The sequence below is a fragment of the Microcaecilia unicolor genome, chromosome 4, assembly GCF_901765095.1.
Source record: "Microcaecilia unicolor chromosome 4, aMicUni1.1, whole genome shotgun sequence".
NCBI lineage: Eukaryota > Metazoa > Chordata > Amphibia > Gymnophiona > Siphonopidae > Microcaecilia > Microcaecilia unicolor.
In genome coordinates this window covers 76,987,225-77,003,774 of record NC_044034.1, presented here as the reverse complement: position 1 = coordinate 77,003,774, position 16,550 = coordinate 76,987,225, and the positions used below count along the sequence as shown (strand labels likewise).

General features: G+C 43.2%; 1 protein-coding gene across 1 annotated transcript in view; it reads right to left on the bottom strand.

Moving 5' to 3' along the window:
- Positions 1–16,550, bottom strand: part of RXFP2 (relaxin family peptide receptor 2) — a 128,478-nt gene that overhangs the window by 30,004 nt on the left and 81,924 nt on the right. Inside the window, exons 14-15 of the mRNA XM_030202402.1 lie at positions 12,739–12,810; positions 2,632–2,861 (exon numbers count right to left, since the gene is read on the bottom strand). Coding sequence (XP_030058262.1) covers positions 2,632–2,861; positions 12,739–12,810 — 302 coding nt within the window. The remainder of the gene's footprint in view (positions 1–2,631; positions 2,862–12,738; positions 12,811–16,550) is intronic.

Here is a 16,550-nt window from a genome sequence, read left to right as displayed (position 1 = left end):
AGCTACGCGTCTCAAGTGCAAAGGCTCTGTGGCAACTGTTGAGGCTGTGCCCAGCATTCCCCTTGCATTTTCCCACCAGACAAGTTCCAATAGATAACACCCCTTACATTTGGGTGCTATGAGCGTGTATGCATCTAATGCCACCTACGGAGGTGGCGGTATGTGAATCTCCATTAACTGCTCATTTGATGGTTAGTGTGTGCTACCTAATGTGCTGTCCATGCCCACCCTCTGCCCATACTCGACTGAGTCCCCGGAAATTCCCGTGCTAAGCAGTTAACATGGGACTTCTATCATGCTGAGTGTTTTAACATGCACTAAATATAAGCACACGCTCGCAATAGCAGCGTGTGCTAAAACATGATGCTCACTACTTAGCACACCTTAGTAAACATGCCCTTAAATTAAGGCTCCTTTTACTATACTGGAAGTACCACTGGGCTACTGCAGCATCCCAGTAGTAATGCCCACCCCTAACGGCGCTACAAAGATATATTTATTTTTGTAGTACCAGAGTGTACCCGCAATAATCGGGCAGTGCCATGCGCTGCCCGGTTACTGCCAGGTTAACGCGGGAGCCCTTACTGCCAACCTCAACGGGTGGTGGTAAGGGCTCTCCCCCACAATGGCCATGCAGCAAGGGCTTTACTTGCCACCCAATCATTTCCTGTAGGAAAGCAAGATTTCTCTTTTACCAGCTGCAGTAAAAGAGGGCCTCGGCACGCGTGTAAAAAACGTGCCGATGCCAGCGCCAGTCCCCTTTTCCCGCAGCTTGGTAAAAGGGCCCTTAGTTAAAGGTGGGCTCAAATATGTTGTCTCTGTGGCATACCTGACTTCACTTGTAGCCATTCTCAATAGACAGCCAACCTGAATATCTAGGGGCTGACATTCAGACTGCTAACTCCTGTGGTCAGCAGTGAGCCCGGAAATCCAATGCCGGGCCGTTTCCGGTGATTGACAATGAATATACAGTTTATTTTTGGCCGGTTTAAACTTAACCGGCCTATTCAATATTTAGCACTGGCCAGTTAAATTTATGGCAGCCAAACACAAGCCTGCTATTTGGGTGGCCTGATTTGGCCATCAAGATTAGCTGGTGATGCACTGAGTATTGGTTATATTGCGCGATATAGCCGGTTAGCCACTATGCTCTGACAGCGAAAATTCAGTGGGAGATAGCCGGCTATCTCCTACTGAATATTCGCGGATAGCCGGTTAAGTGCTATTTAAGTAGGAGCCGTTCCTGGATGGTTAAATAGCACTGAATAACAGCTGGCTACTGCTATGGCCTGTGTGGAACCAGTCTCAACAGGTGTTTTTTTGTAGAGGGTTCTGATCACTCAGTTTTTCCTGTGGCATTTTTCTCCAGTCTGAAATGCAGAAAATTAAATCCTTGGGCAATCAAAAGGACTTGAAGGGTTTTACAGAGTTCTTCTTCCTTTTTTTTTTTTTTTTTTTTTTGCCTTAAACTAGCTTCTGGCTCTCTTTCTGAAAATCCATCACTTTCATTTTCACCTGGACATAATCAATGCTCTCAGAAGTAGGCTTACATACATTTTCCAGGGGCACAAGTGCAAAGGTTGTTTGTAATGGTAGTGGTGGGACTGAGAAAATATCTGTGATCATTTATCTTATTCACTATGAATGTATTACAGTACACCATGAGGGGCAATAAAAAATCATTTCTATTATGAAGCAGTGCATTAGAGGGTTGGGAGAATGGGGGGTTACGTAATAATGCTAATTGCTCAATCGTGGTAGCGAAGAGTGGGGGAGAAGGATATTATGAAAATGTAAAACATAAATTTAATATTGACATTTTGAAATGTTTTACAACTCATAAGAACATAAGAGTAGCCATACTGGGTCAGACCAATGGTCCATCTAGCCCAGTATCCTGTTTTCCAAACAGTGGCCAAGCCAGGTCACAAGTACCTGGCAGAAACCCAAATCGTGGCAACACTCCATACTACAAATCCCAGGGCAAGCAGTTGCTTCCCATCTCTGTCTCAAAAGCAGACTACGGACTTTTCCTCCAGGAATTTGTCCAAACATTTTTTTAACTGGATTCAGCAGCTTTGAACAGCACGGAGGACGAAGAAGAACTTAAAAGACCTCGGCTCGGCTGGCGGAGGTTGGGGTCCCCCACCAGCTGAAGGAATATTTTTAAAGCCAGCAGCAGGAGGAAGCGGACCTCGGCGGGGGAGGGTTGACGGCAGGAGGGGGATCCAGGGCAAAATCTGCAGGGGCCCAGGCCCCCGTGGCCCCACGCAGATATGCCCCTGCTGAACGGTTAATGATTGGACAGCTAAACTACCTGGAGAAGTTGGTAGGGGTGGGGGGGAAATGAGAAAAAGTTTGATGATATATATACAGCCATTTGATGTAAATAGATTGATAACTGTGTCACGTAGGATGCTGCTTAAGAAAAAGTTTTTCTTTTTCTGTTGGAATTATCATCAATAAAAAACATTTAAAAAAATGAACATTAGCGCACAATCTGAAATTCAAAAAAAGGAAAATACCCTAAAATAGTGCCACACAGATATCAGCACACTTTAATAAAAGGGCCCCTATATTTCCATTTAATTCATATTTCAAGACAATCCCAATATCATAAAATATACTTACAACATAAAGATTTTATTGACAAAGTCTGTGTCTTATATTCGGATTGGATAAATGACCTCATTCCAATGACGAAAAGATTTCCGAAACAGGTAATACAAGCTATCACCCAGACAAAGATTCTTAGGATATTGTTAGCTAGAAGGTTCTCAAACGTGGAAATTCCGTCTGTTAATGGTGTGCAGATTCTCACATGAGGTGCATAGGTACAGTATCGAAACTTTTTGAAATTTCTAAAAGCAAAACAAAAAAATAGCATAAGTCAGATAAAAGGAAAACAGAAAAAAAAAGAATAAGAACTGTACAGGTGAATGGAGGGCAATAATCAAAAGTACCTCCAGTGGTGCAAACTCCACAAGAACGTTTAGCTGCCATGGTTGTTCCAATAATCTAAGCACTTTGATTATTGACAAATGAAAAATTACTCATTGAAATTACACTTGCTTTCCCAGGATGTATTTTTTTTTCTTTTTTTAATTTAAAATTCAGATTGATTACAATCCAAAGACAAATTTTAAAGAAACACAAGAATAATTATAAAAAAAGAAAAGAAAAATGATTTTACAGAAGAATACAATATCATGAGGAGAAAGAAAAAATAAAAAATGTGAACATCAAGAAGAAAAAAACGTAATTACCCCCTGTCTGTCATAGAACTCCACTTACTCCTGTCCTGGTAGCGAGCACTGAATGCCAAGCAGGAAAGTGCTTGGAAGGAGACCCTGCATTTGTCAAGTCATATGTCTGGATACCCAAGTGGTTGCTATAAGATGACTTGATGGTGGGGGACAGGGAATCCTGGTGCTAGATGAAGGAAGCTCCAAACCCATTGAATCCTGTTCTGAGAACTCAGGAGCTGCAATGAGTGGAGGAAAAGTGCCAATGGGGGTGGTTTGAGCTGAAAGGAGTTTAGAGCTGTGCTGGGGGAAGACAGAAGCCTGAGAAAATAATATTAGAGGAGGTATAGGAAGCTCACAGGTAATCTGGAGGATTCATTGCTGGGAAATTTCAGTAAATTGGTGGATAGCTCTGACTCACTCCAGGCTCAGATAGCTCATTATAAGGCCCTTTTACTAAGCTGCTGTAGGCTTTACGTGTGTGCAGCGCTCGCTAAAATGAAACAACCGCCAGGCCAGTGCACCCTTCTGGCGGTAATTTCAGATTTGGCGTGCGCCCATAATGCCTGGATGCATTGTTTATTTATTTCCTCCTACGCATGCCGGTTCTTAATCGGCACTTGGCATTCGCCAACCGGTCACCGTGCGTGTAGCGTGTGAGCCTTTACTGCTAGATCAATGGGTGGCATTAAGGGCTCAGGCTGGTTTTGGGCACACACTGATTTCATTTTTACCAGAGGCCCTTTTCCCGTCCCATTAAAAGAACCCCATTTTTTGTAGATGCGGTAAAAACTGTCCCGGTGCGCCCAATACACGCACCTACACTCACACAGGCCACTTTTTACAGCGGCTTAGTAAAAGGACTCCTATGGGAGCTGTTTAAAACAAGAGAGGAAATTACAAGCTATGGAAAAAGAATTGAAATTGTCGAGAGAGGACAAAGGATATCTGGTTAAGGATAAACTAGTATATAACAAAAGAGAGGGAACAAAGTACAAACTAAAGTCCAAACAAAAAAAACAGCACCACGGGCCTTTAAAAATGGAACACAGTTCTTTAATGAATGAGCCTTGACAAAAAGACCCGACACGGGCTTTTCATCCATTTTGATACAGAAAGTGAAAGTGCCTTGGTGCTTTGTAGCTTTTACTACACGAGACGTGGGGTAAGGAATAATATATTGTAGAGGAATATATTCGAGTTATTCCCCAAGTTTTCCACGTCAACACTGTGACCCCTGACGCAGGTGCTAGTCACCGAAACACGGCCCGTGTCGGGTCTTTTTGTCAAGGCTCATTCATTAAAGAACTGTGTTCCATTTTTAAAGGCCCGTAGTGCTGTTTTTTTTTGTAAGGATAAACTAGTAACACATCAGAAGTTGGAGGCCCTGGAGAACTATGAACATCATTTGAATCTGTGATTTCTTAATTTCCCTAAATCTTCAGTTTTGTCACCTGTGGAGATGTTAAAGAAAAATCTGTTAGAAAGTTTATTCCACCTACAGTAAGAGCTTATTATATAAACTGGAAAGATTCAGACCAACAGGAGACAAGGCAAGGTATGCCAACGGATTGCTTTCACCTCTCTGGAAGGGTTTGGCCCAGTAATATCAAAGGCAATGTTGATTGCTTATTTTGCATTGTAAACAGATCATAACAGGATTCTGAGACTGTATTTTCTTCATAAGGACTTGTGCTTTCTTGGTCAAAAAGTTCTAATATTTCCTGATCCCTGCAGGCAGAGATGAGTAGTAACAAAATACAGTTACTTCATTACAGTACTTAAATTGGCAGTATTTTTACTTGTAACAAATTACATTTTTTGACCACACTTTTTAGTTCTAACTTTTTACAAGTAAGCTGTATTTTCGCACTTAGTAACGAAGTACAAATTTAGAAAGTAGTTTAAAAAATATATATTTTCCATACCTCTGCTTCTCCCCCTCTCAGACAAGGCTTGCATCTGATTGGGCCTGGTCCCCAAAACAGCTGAGTTGGGACTGTAAACTCGGGCCCAGGCGCATAGCCAGACACCCAATTTTGGGTGAGCCTGGGCCCAAGATGGGTGGGCAAAAGAACCCTGCCCCATCCCACAGGTGATTTGGTCTCTCCTTCTCTCGCCTGCATGACATATGGTCTCTCAAACATCCCCCCTTTCCCGCATACCTTTTAAATTGCAGATTTTCACTGGCAACAAGCAGCAACTAATACATACTGCTCATGTTGGCCCCACAGCCTTCCCACTGATGCAACTTCCTGTTTTTGCAAAGGTGGGAATACGTCAGAAGGAAGGTTGTGAGGCCGGTTTGAGCAGTATGTATCAGTCGCTGCTTGCTACAGGCAAAGATCTGCTATTTACAAGGTATGCAGGAGGGACAGTTGTTGGGGCTTGGGAATTCTTGCCAGCCACATCATAGGTTTGCTGCTATTGGGTCGGCCTGAGCCCAAAGTGGGTGGGCCTGGGCCCACCCTTGGCTAAACCACTGTTTGGGCACAATGAGATGCAAGCCAGCACTTGCCATCACTTGGTAACTCGTGTCCCCACCCTAGTCCCTGCTTGGCCTGAATCGGAAGGGGTAGAGCTCTCACTTGCACACTATGCCAGAAGACTATTTTTTTTAATGCTCCACGCCTGCACAGTGAGGAGAGAGCCTGGGAGAAAGAGGCTCAAGGCAGCAGTAGGCGTTCTTCTAGCATTAACATTGGTAAGCACGAGGGGACAGAAGTTATGGGTGGGAGGGACAAGCTGCACCAGCACCAAAGCTCGAGAATTGACCTGTACCCTGCAACAGTTATTTGCTGCACATTCCCCTCCCCTGTACACTCCATCCTCCATCACAGCAAAAGGAGGAACAGCCCAGCTGCACGTCAGGCTACTCCCTGCTCCTCTGCCGCCTTGGCCCCCAGTAGTTCTGCAGCTCAAAGGAACACTTAGGACCGGAACAGGAAGCAGCCTGATGTGCTGCTGAGCTGCTCCCCCTTCTGCCATGCAGAAGTTGGTGAGGGTGCAGGGAGGGAGGGAAGAGCCTGGAGCATATGGGGAGGCCCATGGCCTGTAAAAAAAGATGGATGAGGCATGGGGTAGGGGGCTGGAAAAGGGTGACTTCTGTGTGTTTGCAGGGAGGGGGCTGGAATAAAGACAGATGGAGTGAGTGAGGGGCCTGGAGTATGGGGAGAGAAGCTGTGAAAAAAGATGGATGAGGCAGGTGGGAGGTTGGAAAAAGGTGGGTGATGTGTTTGTATATCAGACCTGCCAAGTCTCCCGCATTCAGCGTGAGACTCCCGCTTTGGTGGGTCATCTCCCGCACTCCTGCCAAAGCGGGAAAGTCTCCCACTGAGACACAGCGTTGGCAGCACCCCCTTCCACCCGGTATTAATTTCCTGGCCGCTGCTGCTTCCCCTCTTCAGCAGCAGCGGCCGCGACCAAAATAAAACATTAAAAAAATCAAGCGTGGGGCTGCAGCAGCCTTCAAGCATGGGCTGTCGGCTCTGCAGCTGCTCCTTTCTCCTCTCTCTGCCCCTGGAGGAGCAGGAAGTTGATGTCAACTTCCTGCTCCGCTCCAGGGACAGAGAGAGGAGAGAGGAGTGGCTGCAGCGCTGACAGCCCATGTTTGAAGGCTGCCTGCAGCCCCTTGCTTGCTTTTTTGATGTTTTTGATTGTTAGCTCTTTTTTTTTTTTTGTCATGGCCGCTGCTGCTCAACAGGAGAAGCAGCAGTGGCCAGGAAATGATTATCGGGTGAAAGGGGGAGCGGGAGGCAGGTAGAATAGAGAGAGTGGGAAGATGGGGAGAGAAGGAGGGGACATGAAGAAGGGCTGGAGAAAGAGAGAAGCTGCTGAAGATGGGGAGAAAGGGGGGGGATCCTGGCTGAGAGCAGAAAGAGGGAAGATGCTGGAAGGAAGGTTACGGAGAGAAACAGGAGAGACATTGAGGGATGGGGAGAGAGAGGGGGACATGATTAATGGAAAAGCGTAGAGAGAGACACACACACTGAATGGAAAGAAGTGGATAGCGAGAGAGAGAGAGACACTGGATGGAAGGATCAGGATAGGAGGGTAGACGGATGGAAGGATTGGGAGAGGGGGGTAGACGGATGGAAGGATAAGGAGAGATAGAGGGAAGACAGAAGGATGGGGAAAGAGGGAAATGGATGGAAGGATGGGGAGAGAAAGACGCTGGATGGAAGGATAGAGAGAGAAAGAAAGAAAGAAAGAAAGAAAGAGGGAAGACACTGGATAGAAGGATAAGGAGAGAAAGAGGGGAGATGGAGGAAAGGATGCAGAGAGAAAGGGGAGAGACTGGAAGGATATGGAGAGAGAGGGGACACTGAACAGAAAAGGGTAGAGAGATAGACACTGGATAGAAGGAGGAGGAGAGAAAGAGAGACATTAGCTGGAAGGATCAGGAGAGGATAGATGGGTGGAAGGATGGGGAGAGAAAGAGGGAAGACACTGGATGGAAGGGTAGGGAGAAAAAGGACACGCTGGATGGAAGGATGCAGAAAGAAAGATGGGAGACACTGGAAGGATGGGGAGAGAAAGAGGGGAGCTGCTAGATGGAAAAGGGGAGAGGACAGAGTAGTGAAAGACTGGAGAATAAGAGGAAGGGGCATGTGGAGAACAAGGGTGAAGGTGAGTAGATGAAGGAAAAATAAGGAAATTAAAGAATGGATAGTAAGAATGAATTAAATCTGGACAGAGAGAGAGGCAGAAAAATATTGAAGAAAACAAAGAAAAAGGAGAGAAAAATGATGAATGGACAGGAAACCCTGGCAAGAGAAAGACGAAGGAAAGCAGAATCAAGAGACTAGGAGCAACACAATTAGAAAAAGTAAATGGCCAGACAACAAAGGTAAAGAAAATAATTTTATTTTTAATTTAGGATAAAGTAATGTGTTAGCTGTGTTAATAAAGTTTAATAAATGCAAATAAAACACAAAATAGAAAATAAGGTGATACCTTCACTGATTTTTAAACATTTTTGATTAGCTTTCAGAGACCAACAGCAGACTGGATGGACCGTTCAGGTCTTTATCTGCCATCATTTACTATGTTACTATATGTATGTTACTTCCTTCCTCAGGTCAGGAGAGGATACCATAACAGCATTATACTGACCTGAGGCAGGAGGTTTTGACCTCTGAAAGCTAATTGAAAAGGGTATTAGGCTATTAAATAAAATATTTTCTGAAATGGCTGTGGGTTTGAGGTTTGCCAGGGGCGGAGCCATGTTGAGTGGGTGGAGCCAATGCAAAGTGGGGCGGGGCATGTACTAAAATATCCCTCTCAAAAATTGGGACCCCTTGGCAGCTCTGGTATATGTGTGTGTGTGGCCTGGAAGGGGGGCTGGAATAAAGATGGATGGAGTGAGTGAGGGGCCTGAAATATGGGGAAAGGGGGCTGTGAAAAAAGGTGGATGAGGCATGTGGGAGGCTGGAAAAAAGGTGGCTGGTGTGTGTGTGTGTCTGTGTGCAGGGGAGGGGGGCTGGAAACGTTGGAAGGAGTGCGGGGGTCTGGAAAAGGTGGATGGAGGTCTGTAGGAAGGTGCATGGGAAAATGCTGTGGCGGTGGTGGAGGGGGGTATTTCATGTCTAGGAATCAATACTCTGCTACCTGTTAGAATTATAAGCAAAGCAGGAAGTGTAAATGTCCTGTTAAAAGAAAATCAACAAAACAACTGACATAATGTAATTTGATAAGTTGATTATGGTCTTCTTTTTCCACAATTACCTACTTGGTTCCTGGCACTGATATAACAAGTTAGCCGCTATGACCTAAGTGGCAATATTGAGTGAAGATAACTGGCACTGCTCACATTCTCTCTTTAGCCTGAGTAGTTATTTAGCTATTGGCTCCTTCCTCTGGTCTCTGACAGGATTGCACATTCATGAGGACTTTTTTTTGCATGTTTTCTAAGGGGCCCTTTTACAGAGCGGTGGTAAGACCAACACAGGCTTATAGCTTGCTCTTCGGGGACTACCGCTGGCCCAATGCACCCGCCATTGGAAATCCCGCCTCGAGTGTGCGCCATTTCCAGAGAAAAAGAAAATCCCTGGAAATGGCTTGCGTGGCGATAACCCGGCGGTAATCGGGCATTGCTGTGTGTTGCCCAGTTACTGCCACCTCAATGGGCAGTGGTAAGGGCTCCCCACCGCATGGTCATGCGGTAAGAGTTATTTGACCTCGTGGCCATTTGCGGGGGGGCTTATACCAGCTGCGGAAAAAACAGCCCTGGCACACGGAAAAAACAGCCCCTGCTGCTAGCGCAGGGTCATTTTTCCTGCAACTTGGTAAAAGGATGTGGTGCCAATTCTTGTTAGAAATACTTTTTAGTTTGTAATAAAAAAGTAGTTTAAAGAGGCTGTACTTTAATTTTACTTGAGTATATATTTTTTTTTGGATAAGACTTTCTACTTTTTACTTCACCACTTTTGAAGCCAATACTTTTACTTTTTACTTAAGTACTTTTGAAAAGTAATGACCCCCATCTTTGTCTGCAGGGCAACTCAACTTAGAAGAAAGGTCTTTTTGGCCTTTAAGTCTCAGGTCGTGGTCCTGGGAATGTCATTTTCCCTGTAACTATTTTGTAAAATATGTGGCTAAAATAAATGTTTCTTGAACCTGACCATCTCAGGAATTTTTGGGGACGCAAGGACACCAATGAGTGCCTGTATTGGTGTCTACTCTGAACTCTATTCTGAACTGATGAAGCAACTAGTAAAGTGGTGCCTAATGTTTGCGATTAAGAATTTTCCTATTTTTGGTGGCAATTGCCTCCTTGATTCACTTAGGGGTCCTTTTGCAAAGGCATACTGAAAAATGGCTTGTGGTAGTGTAGGCACGGGTTTTGGGCACGCATTGATCCATTTTTCAGCACACCTGTAAAAAAAGGCCTTTTAAAATTTTTGCCGAAAATGGACGTGCGGCAAAAGGAAAATTGCCGTTTCTCCATTTTGGGTCTAAAACCTTACCGCCAGCCATTGACCTAGCGGTAAAAACTCACACAGTAGCCAGGCAGTATTGACCTATGCGCCCCAAATGCCACTTGGCGCACATCCAATACGCACATGCAAAAAAATATTTTTTTTCAGTTGCATGTATCGGACGCATGCCAAAAATGAAATTACTGTAAGAGCCACGCGGTAGCCGGGTGGTAACTCCATTTTGGCGCACATTGGGCACATGTAGACGCTTACACGGCTTAGTAAAAGGGCCCCTTAGAGGACCTTTTACTAAGCCATATTAGGTGCTAACACATGCCTAACGCAGCTTAAAATGGTGTACTGCAGGACATGCTCAGGGGTCCTGCAGTAATTGCCAAATTATCATGCGCTAATCTGCGTGCTAAAAATATTTTTATTTTTTTGGGAAGGGGTGTCAGGGGGCAGAGAGTGGACATTCCTCTGCTAAACAGTTAGCACATCTATATTAGTACACGCTGTTTGTGTGGGAATACCGTGTAAGTCCTTATTGCGTACAAAATGGGTGGTGGTAAGTACTCACACGGTAATCTTATTTAAAGCCATGGCCATTAATACAAAAAATAGAAAATGGTTCATTTTACAGCTGAGGTTAAAATGGCCTTAGCACACAGGAAAAAGGGCACAATAAGATCACTTTTTATCAAAGCTTAGTAAAAGAACCCCTTAGATTCTATACTCTCCTTTTTTCCTGCTATTTCTTGGGTATTGAGGGTGATTAATATCACCTGCTTAAATATTTTCTTATTCTATTTTCTTTATATTATTTCTGTAATGTGAAATATTATTTATGTATCAAGAGTATTTTTCTTGAATGTTATCTGAAAAATTATAAATATAAAACAAAAAAAACAAAAACAAAGAAAAATAGAATCAGGAGATCTCATCTTGCAGAAATTTTTCAAGTTGTAAAGGATCGAAGAAAGCAAACAGGTTCCCTTGGAAGTTAATTATACACTTACAGGGGAGCCAGAAGTAAAATGTCACCCCAAAGTGCCTTCTTCTGTAGAAAAGATCTTTCCATTTCATGAGCAATATATGGAAAGATTTGATTTTTTTGCCCAGAAAATTAAAGATCTAAGAAAGTTTTAATGACCATTAGTTTATCTTGCTCCTTAAGAAAAAGTAAGAACAAGGGTGGTCCTCACCCAAGACTGCTGCTGAAGGTCTTCGCAACCATTTTGTAGGTGGAGACAGCAGGGGCAGGAGTGACTGGGTACCGCTCTTGCCCCTTTTAGGCCACTAGACCATCAGGATTTAAGGTAGGGGGCTGACAGGTGGGTCCAGGAAGGGAAATGGAGGCTCTGTTTAGTTGTAGCAGTGGTGGTGGTGGGAGGGGGAGAGTGAGGTTTTCTTTGGTGGTGGTAGTGGCAGTGGTGGTGGCAGCAGCGGCGGAGGAGAGTGGGTGTTGTTAGGGGGGGTGGGGCCTGTCCAATTTTGGTTTGGGCTTCATTTTCAGCTGAAACCGAGTGGTGGATTTTTGGCTGCAGATTTGATTTCATCCAACATTGAAAAGCCTGGTTTCAGTTGGCCTCTAGTCTCCAAAAAACCCCCAAAACTAGTTAGGTCAAGGCCCTCAGCCTGCACCAGCAGATCAAGTTCATGTGCAGCTTTGTTGTAACTTTCCCATGAGAAAAGAACTGTAGTCTATTTTCTAGCTTGGTAAGTAATAAAAAGAATATTTTCTTATCTCTGCGTGGCCTTCCCTAACTGTATGAGTGTGTGGAACATTCTATTGGGTTGGAGAGGGCAGAAGAATTAACAAGCCCTATGCACTATTCTATAAACCGTGCCTAACTTTAGACACAGTTTATAGAATAGCACTAAGCACTATTTTTTTGACACTCCTATTTTTAGGCGCCATTTTCAAAATCTACCCCTACATGTCTAGTGTTGCTGAACATCCAAAAAAGAGAGGCAGGCACTATAGAAAAACACATAGAGAAAAGGAACAATAGCATAAAAAATACCAACCAAAATAAATTATCAACAGAACTTTTCCTTCCATTTAATGTTTCGATTTGTCTCTTTTCTATAGTAGAACATTAATTCTGCAGTAATTTGCCATTTCCTGTGTGCTAAGTGTACGTTATTTATTTTGCAAAAATACCTTTTGGAGGGGGCGTGCCATGGGCAAGGAACAGGCATGGAAGTGTCATTCAGGTAGTGTGTTATGGTTTAGGGGTCCTTTTACTAAAGGGCGTTATGAGTTTAGGGGTCCTTTGGGCGTTAAGCCTAATGCACACTTAGCACACATGAAAATATTTGCTGCAAACAAAAGTGTTTTGCAGTAATTTAATATAAAATCAAACAAGGTTTTGTGGAATCACAAGCACAATTTACACCAAAAAATTAATGTTCCACTATAGAAAAGGGACAAATCAAAACATTAAATGGAAGGGAAAGCCTCAAAGAGCTCCAAATCTAAACAATTTTTAGAGCTATATCTTGATCCATGTGGCATGTGAATTTTAGCACACTGCAGTGATTATATTATAACTGGCATATATACCTACATGTGAGACAGGTTCCTCATTGGCTGAAACATTCTTAAGTGTATATTTGAAATCTCAATTCCCTCCAGGTTTCTGAAAAAAAAAAAAGAATTTCATACTTTTCTGACCTATATAATTTAATTTCCATTATATATTGGCTTTAATATTGAAATATATTTGTTATTATTAGTTGCACAGCACCCTTTAGTGTAGACTAATAATATATTTAGGATTAATATTTTTATAGAGTTGATATATAGTAAGATATATAGTAAGACTACATAATTATATAATTTGTCTTTCTTCACATCCACCTGTTCCACTCCACTCATTATTTTATATACCTCTATCACGGCTAAGGGGAGACATGATAGAGGTATATAAAATAATGAGTGGAGTGGATGTGAAGCGTCTGTTCACGCTTTCCAAAAATACTAGGTCTAGGGGGCATGCGATGAAACTACAGTGTAGTAAATTTAAAACAAATAGGAGAAACTTTTTCTTCACCCAATGCATAATTAAACTCTGGAATTCGTTGCCGGAGAACGTAGTGAAGGCGGTTAGCTTGGCAGAGTTTAAAAAGGAGTTGGACGGTTTCCTAAAGGACAAGTCCATAGACCACTACTAAATGGACTTGGGAAAAATCCACAATTTTGGGAATAACATGTATAAAATGTTTGTATGTTTGGGTAGCTTGCCAGGTGTCCTTGACCTGGATTGGCCGCTGTCGGGGGACAGGATGCTGGGCTCAATGGACCTTTGGTCTTTTCCCAGTATGGCATTACTTGTGTACTTATGTAATCTAAGCCATTAGACTGAGGGAGATATTGGGGGGGGGGGGGGGGGTGGAATTGTAAAACTGTCATTGAAGATGTTGCTCGTATGCTCCCATTACATAATGCATCCTGTTTTGGGAAGTTGATATTTTCTTGGTGTAGAATGGCAATAAAGATATCTGAAAATAATTTATCATTACCCATGAATATATTTTCGTCTTTTTATTCTTATTGTGGTTTCGTCTGGCAGTTTTCTTCTACTAGATTGAGTCTCCAGTTCCCAGAAGTGACCTCCACTAAGCTAAGGTGTCATAAGCCTTCCTTGACAAGTACCTATTTCTAAAACCAGGGTGGAGTGACTGCCCAAGGGAGGTGGCCTATGGCCTCTCGAAGAACCAGAAGACTTTCCATCAGCTGCTTCTCTATGGCTGAATCATTATTTAAGCTGGCAGTCCAAGTACCCAAGGACAACCAGGGAGGAAGAAGTTGGTAAATTTGTTGTTTCTTTTTTTTTTCAGTTCAAATAATTTTATTGAATTTTAATAAAGAAGAAAACAAAATAATAAAAAATATAGAACAGTATTTGTCAAAAAGAGGCAACAATACAAATAATATTGCCCAGGGAGCAACAAAATGTGATCTAATAAAATTATAGGCGTAATCATTTTAAGCATGTGGATCAATGTCCAGTAAAGAAGAGAAAATTGCACCCAAACATTTATGAGTATAAATATAAAATATAACCAAATCAGGCAAATATGTTAGCTACATAAGGGGTCCTTTTACAAAGTCATGGTAAAAAGTGGCCTGCGGTAGTGTGGGCATGTCTTTTGGGCACAAGCTGGGCCACTTCTACCGTGGCTGGAAAAAAGGCAATTTTTTAATGGGCCTGTGCTAATATTAAAACTAGCACACACCTATTTATGGCCTGAGCCCTTACTGCCACTCATTGACTCAGCTGTAAGGGCTCATGCGCTACCTACGCAGTAACTATGCAGCATGCACCAACGTGGGTACGGTGCCAGTTACCGCTAGGAATGCCCCCCCCACTGCAGTAGAAAATCATTTCCTACCGCCGGATTCGACACATGCTAAAATCGGAATTACTGCCGGGCTCAAGCACTACCCTGATGGTAGTGCCAATTGGATGTGCACTACCCGCGCAATAGCCTTCATAAGTACATAAGTATTGCCATACTGGGAAAGACCAAATGTCCATCAAGCCCAGCATCCTGTTTCCAACAGTGGCCAATCCAGGTCACAAATACCTGGCAAGATCCCAAAAAAGTACAAAACATTTCATACTGCTTATCCCGGAAATAGTGGATTTTCCCCAAGTCCATTTAATAATGGTCTATGGGCTTTTCCTTTAGGAAGCCGTCCAAACCTTTTTTAAACTCCGCTAAGCTAACCGCCTTTATCATATTCTCCTGCACCTTTGTAAAAGGGCCCCTTAGGTATTACAAGATAGCAAAAATAGTAGTTTGTTGTTATTTCTAATTCACCTGGCCATGCCACTGCAATGACAACTTTTGGTCTCTGGAAGGCATTTAGGACTAGAATCTAAAAATAAAAATATTTTTGTGGAGCTGGAAATGGTGCCCACTGGGGTTGGGAACTACTGCCAGGCTGCTGCAATATCCCGGCGGTACTTCCTGTTTAGCAAGCGGTAAGCCCACGTTGGGCTTACTGCCACTTAGTAAAAGACCCCCTGAATAAAGAGAGTGGCATATGTAGTAACTACCTACAACCTCCTGGTGTATGCCAGTCCTCACCCTGGTCCCAACAAACAAGATATATTTTATGTACAACAGTTGCTCTGATACCTAGGCAAACCATAAATCCCCAGCTACACAACAATTCAAGAATGGGCTAAAAACATCAAACCCAAGTAAAACTGAGCTCCTGTGGGTCCCTAACACAGGTTGTCACATATCTGACATACAAATCCCTTTTGGGAGCTACAAAGTTCTCCTTAAATCACAGGTCAGGAACCCTGGGCTACAGCCAGACTCACTCAACACCTATGATAATCTCCCAAATCCAAGCAACTTCTAGGAGCTGCCTCTATCATCTGCAACAACTATGTGGTCTCTCTCCGTACATCATGAAATCAAGTGTTGCCAATAGTTCACACCCTGATAACATCAATGCTGGATTACTGTTATACACACTACATTGGTGTTTTTATAAAGGATTTGCACCAGCTCCAATTGATTCAGAATGCAGCAGCATGATTGATAGAAGGTTGTAAGCGATGTGATCACATCATACCATTCCTGTAGAAACTTCACTGGCTACCAGGACAATATAGGGCTAAATTTGAAACTATGTCTACCTTCAATACCTTTAAAGGAAATGGGCCAGAGTACTTGCGGAACAGGATCTCCCTCCACACACCTCCAAGATCGCTAGGGCCTCCCAAGGAATATCCCTCACCACACCCTCTCCAAAGGAAATCAACCGAAGTGACACTTGCAAATGAGCTTTCTCTACAGTAGCCCCGGCACTGTCTGCAATGCACTCCCTGAAAGGCTTTGCTTAATGCAAGACTACCTCTACTTCAGGAAGCAGGTGAAAGGTTGGCTCTTCTCCCAAACCATTAATGAAAGAAGCAACTAACGAGTCACCACACAAGGACTTACTCCAAAAGCCTGAATAAAAAAAAGCGATTTTAGCAGTTTCTTAAATTGCAGAATTGATGACTCCATTCGCATTACCACCGGCAAGGGATTCCAAATCGAGGCACCAGCAATTTGAAGCATAGAAGACCAATTAGCCTGAAGCCTGACATGTTTAAATAATGGAATATCCAATAAGCAATTATCAATAGAACACAAATTATGAGAGGGTTGATAGAAGCTAAAAGAAGAGGCTAGTGAGAGAGGAACACTTTAAGAATCAGACCTGGACGTCACATTTCCCATATTGAGCAGCTATGCAAAATGGGACCTCACATTAATCTTATTTGGATTGATGGTGTGGTGTCTTTTTATTTCTACTGGGGTGTGCCTAAGAATACCCCACATGACTATTTTCCCTCACGCCAGGAAAGGA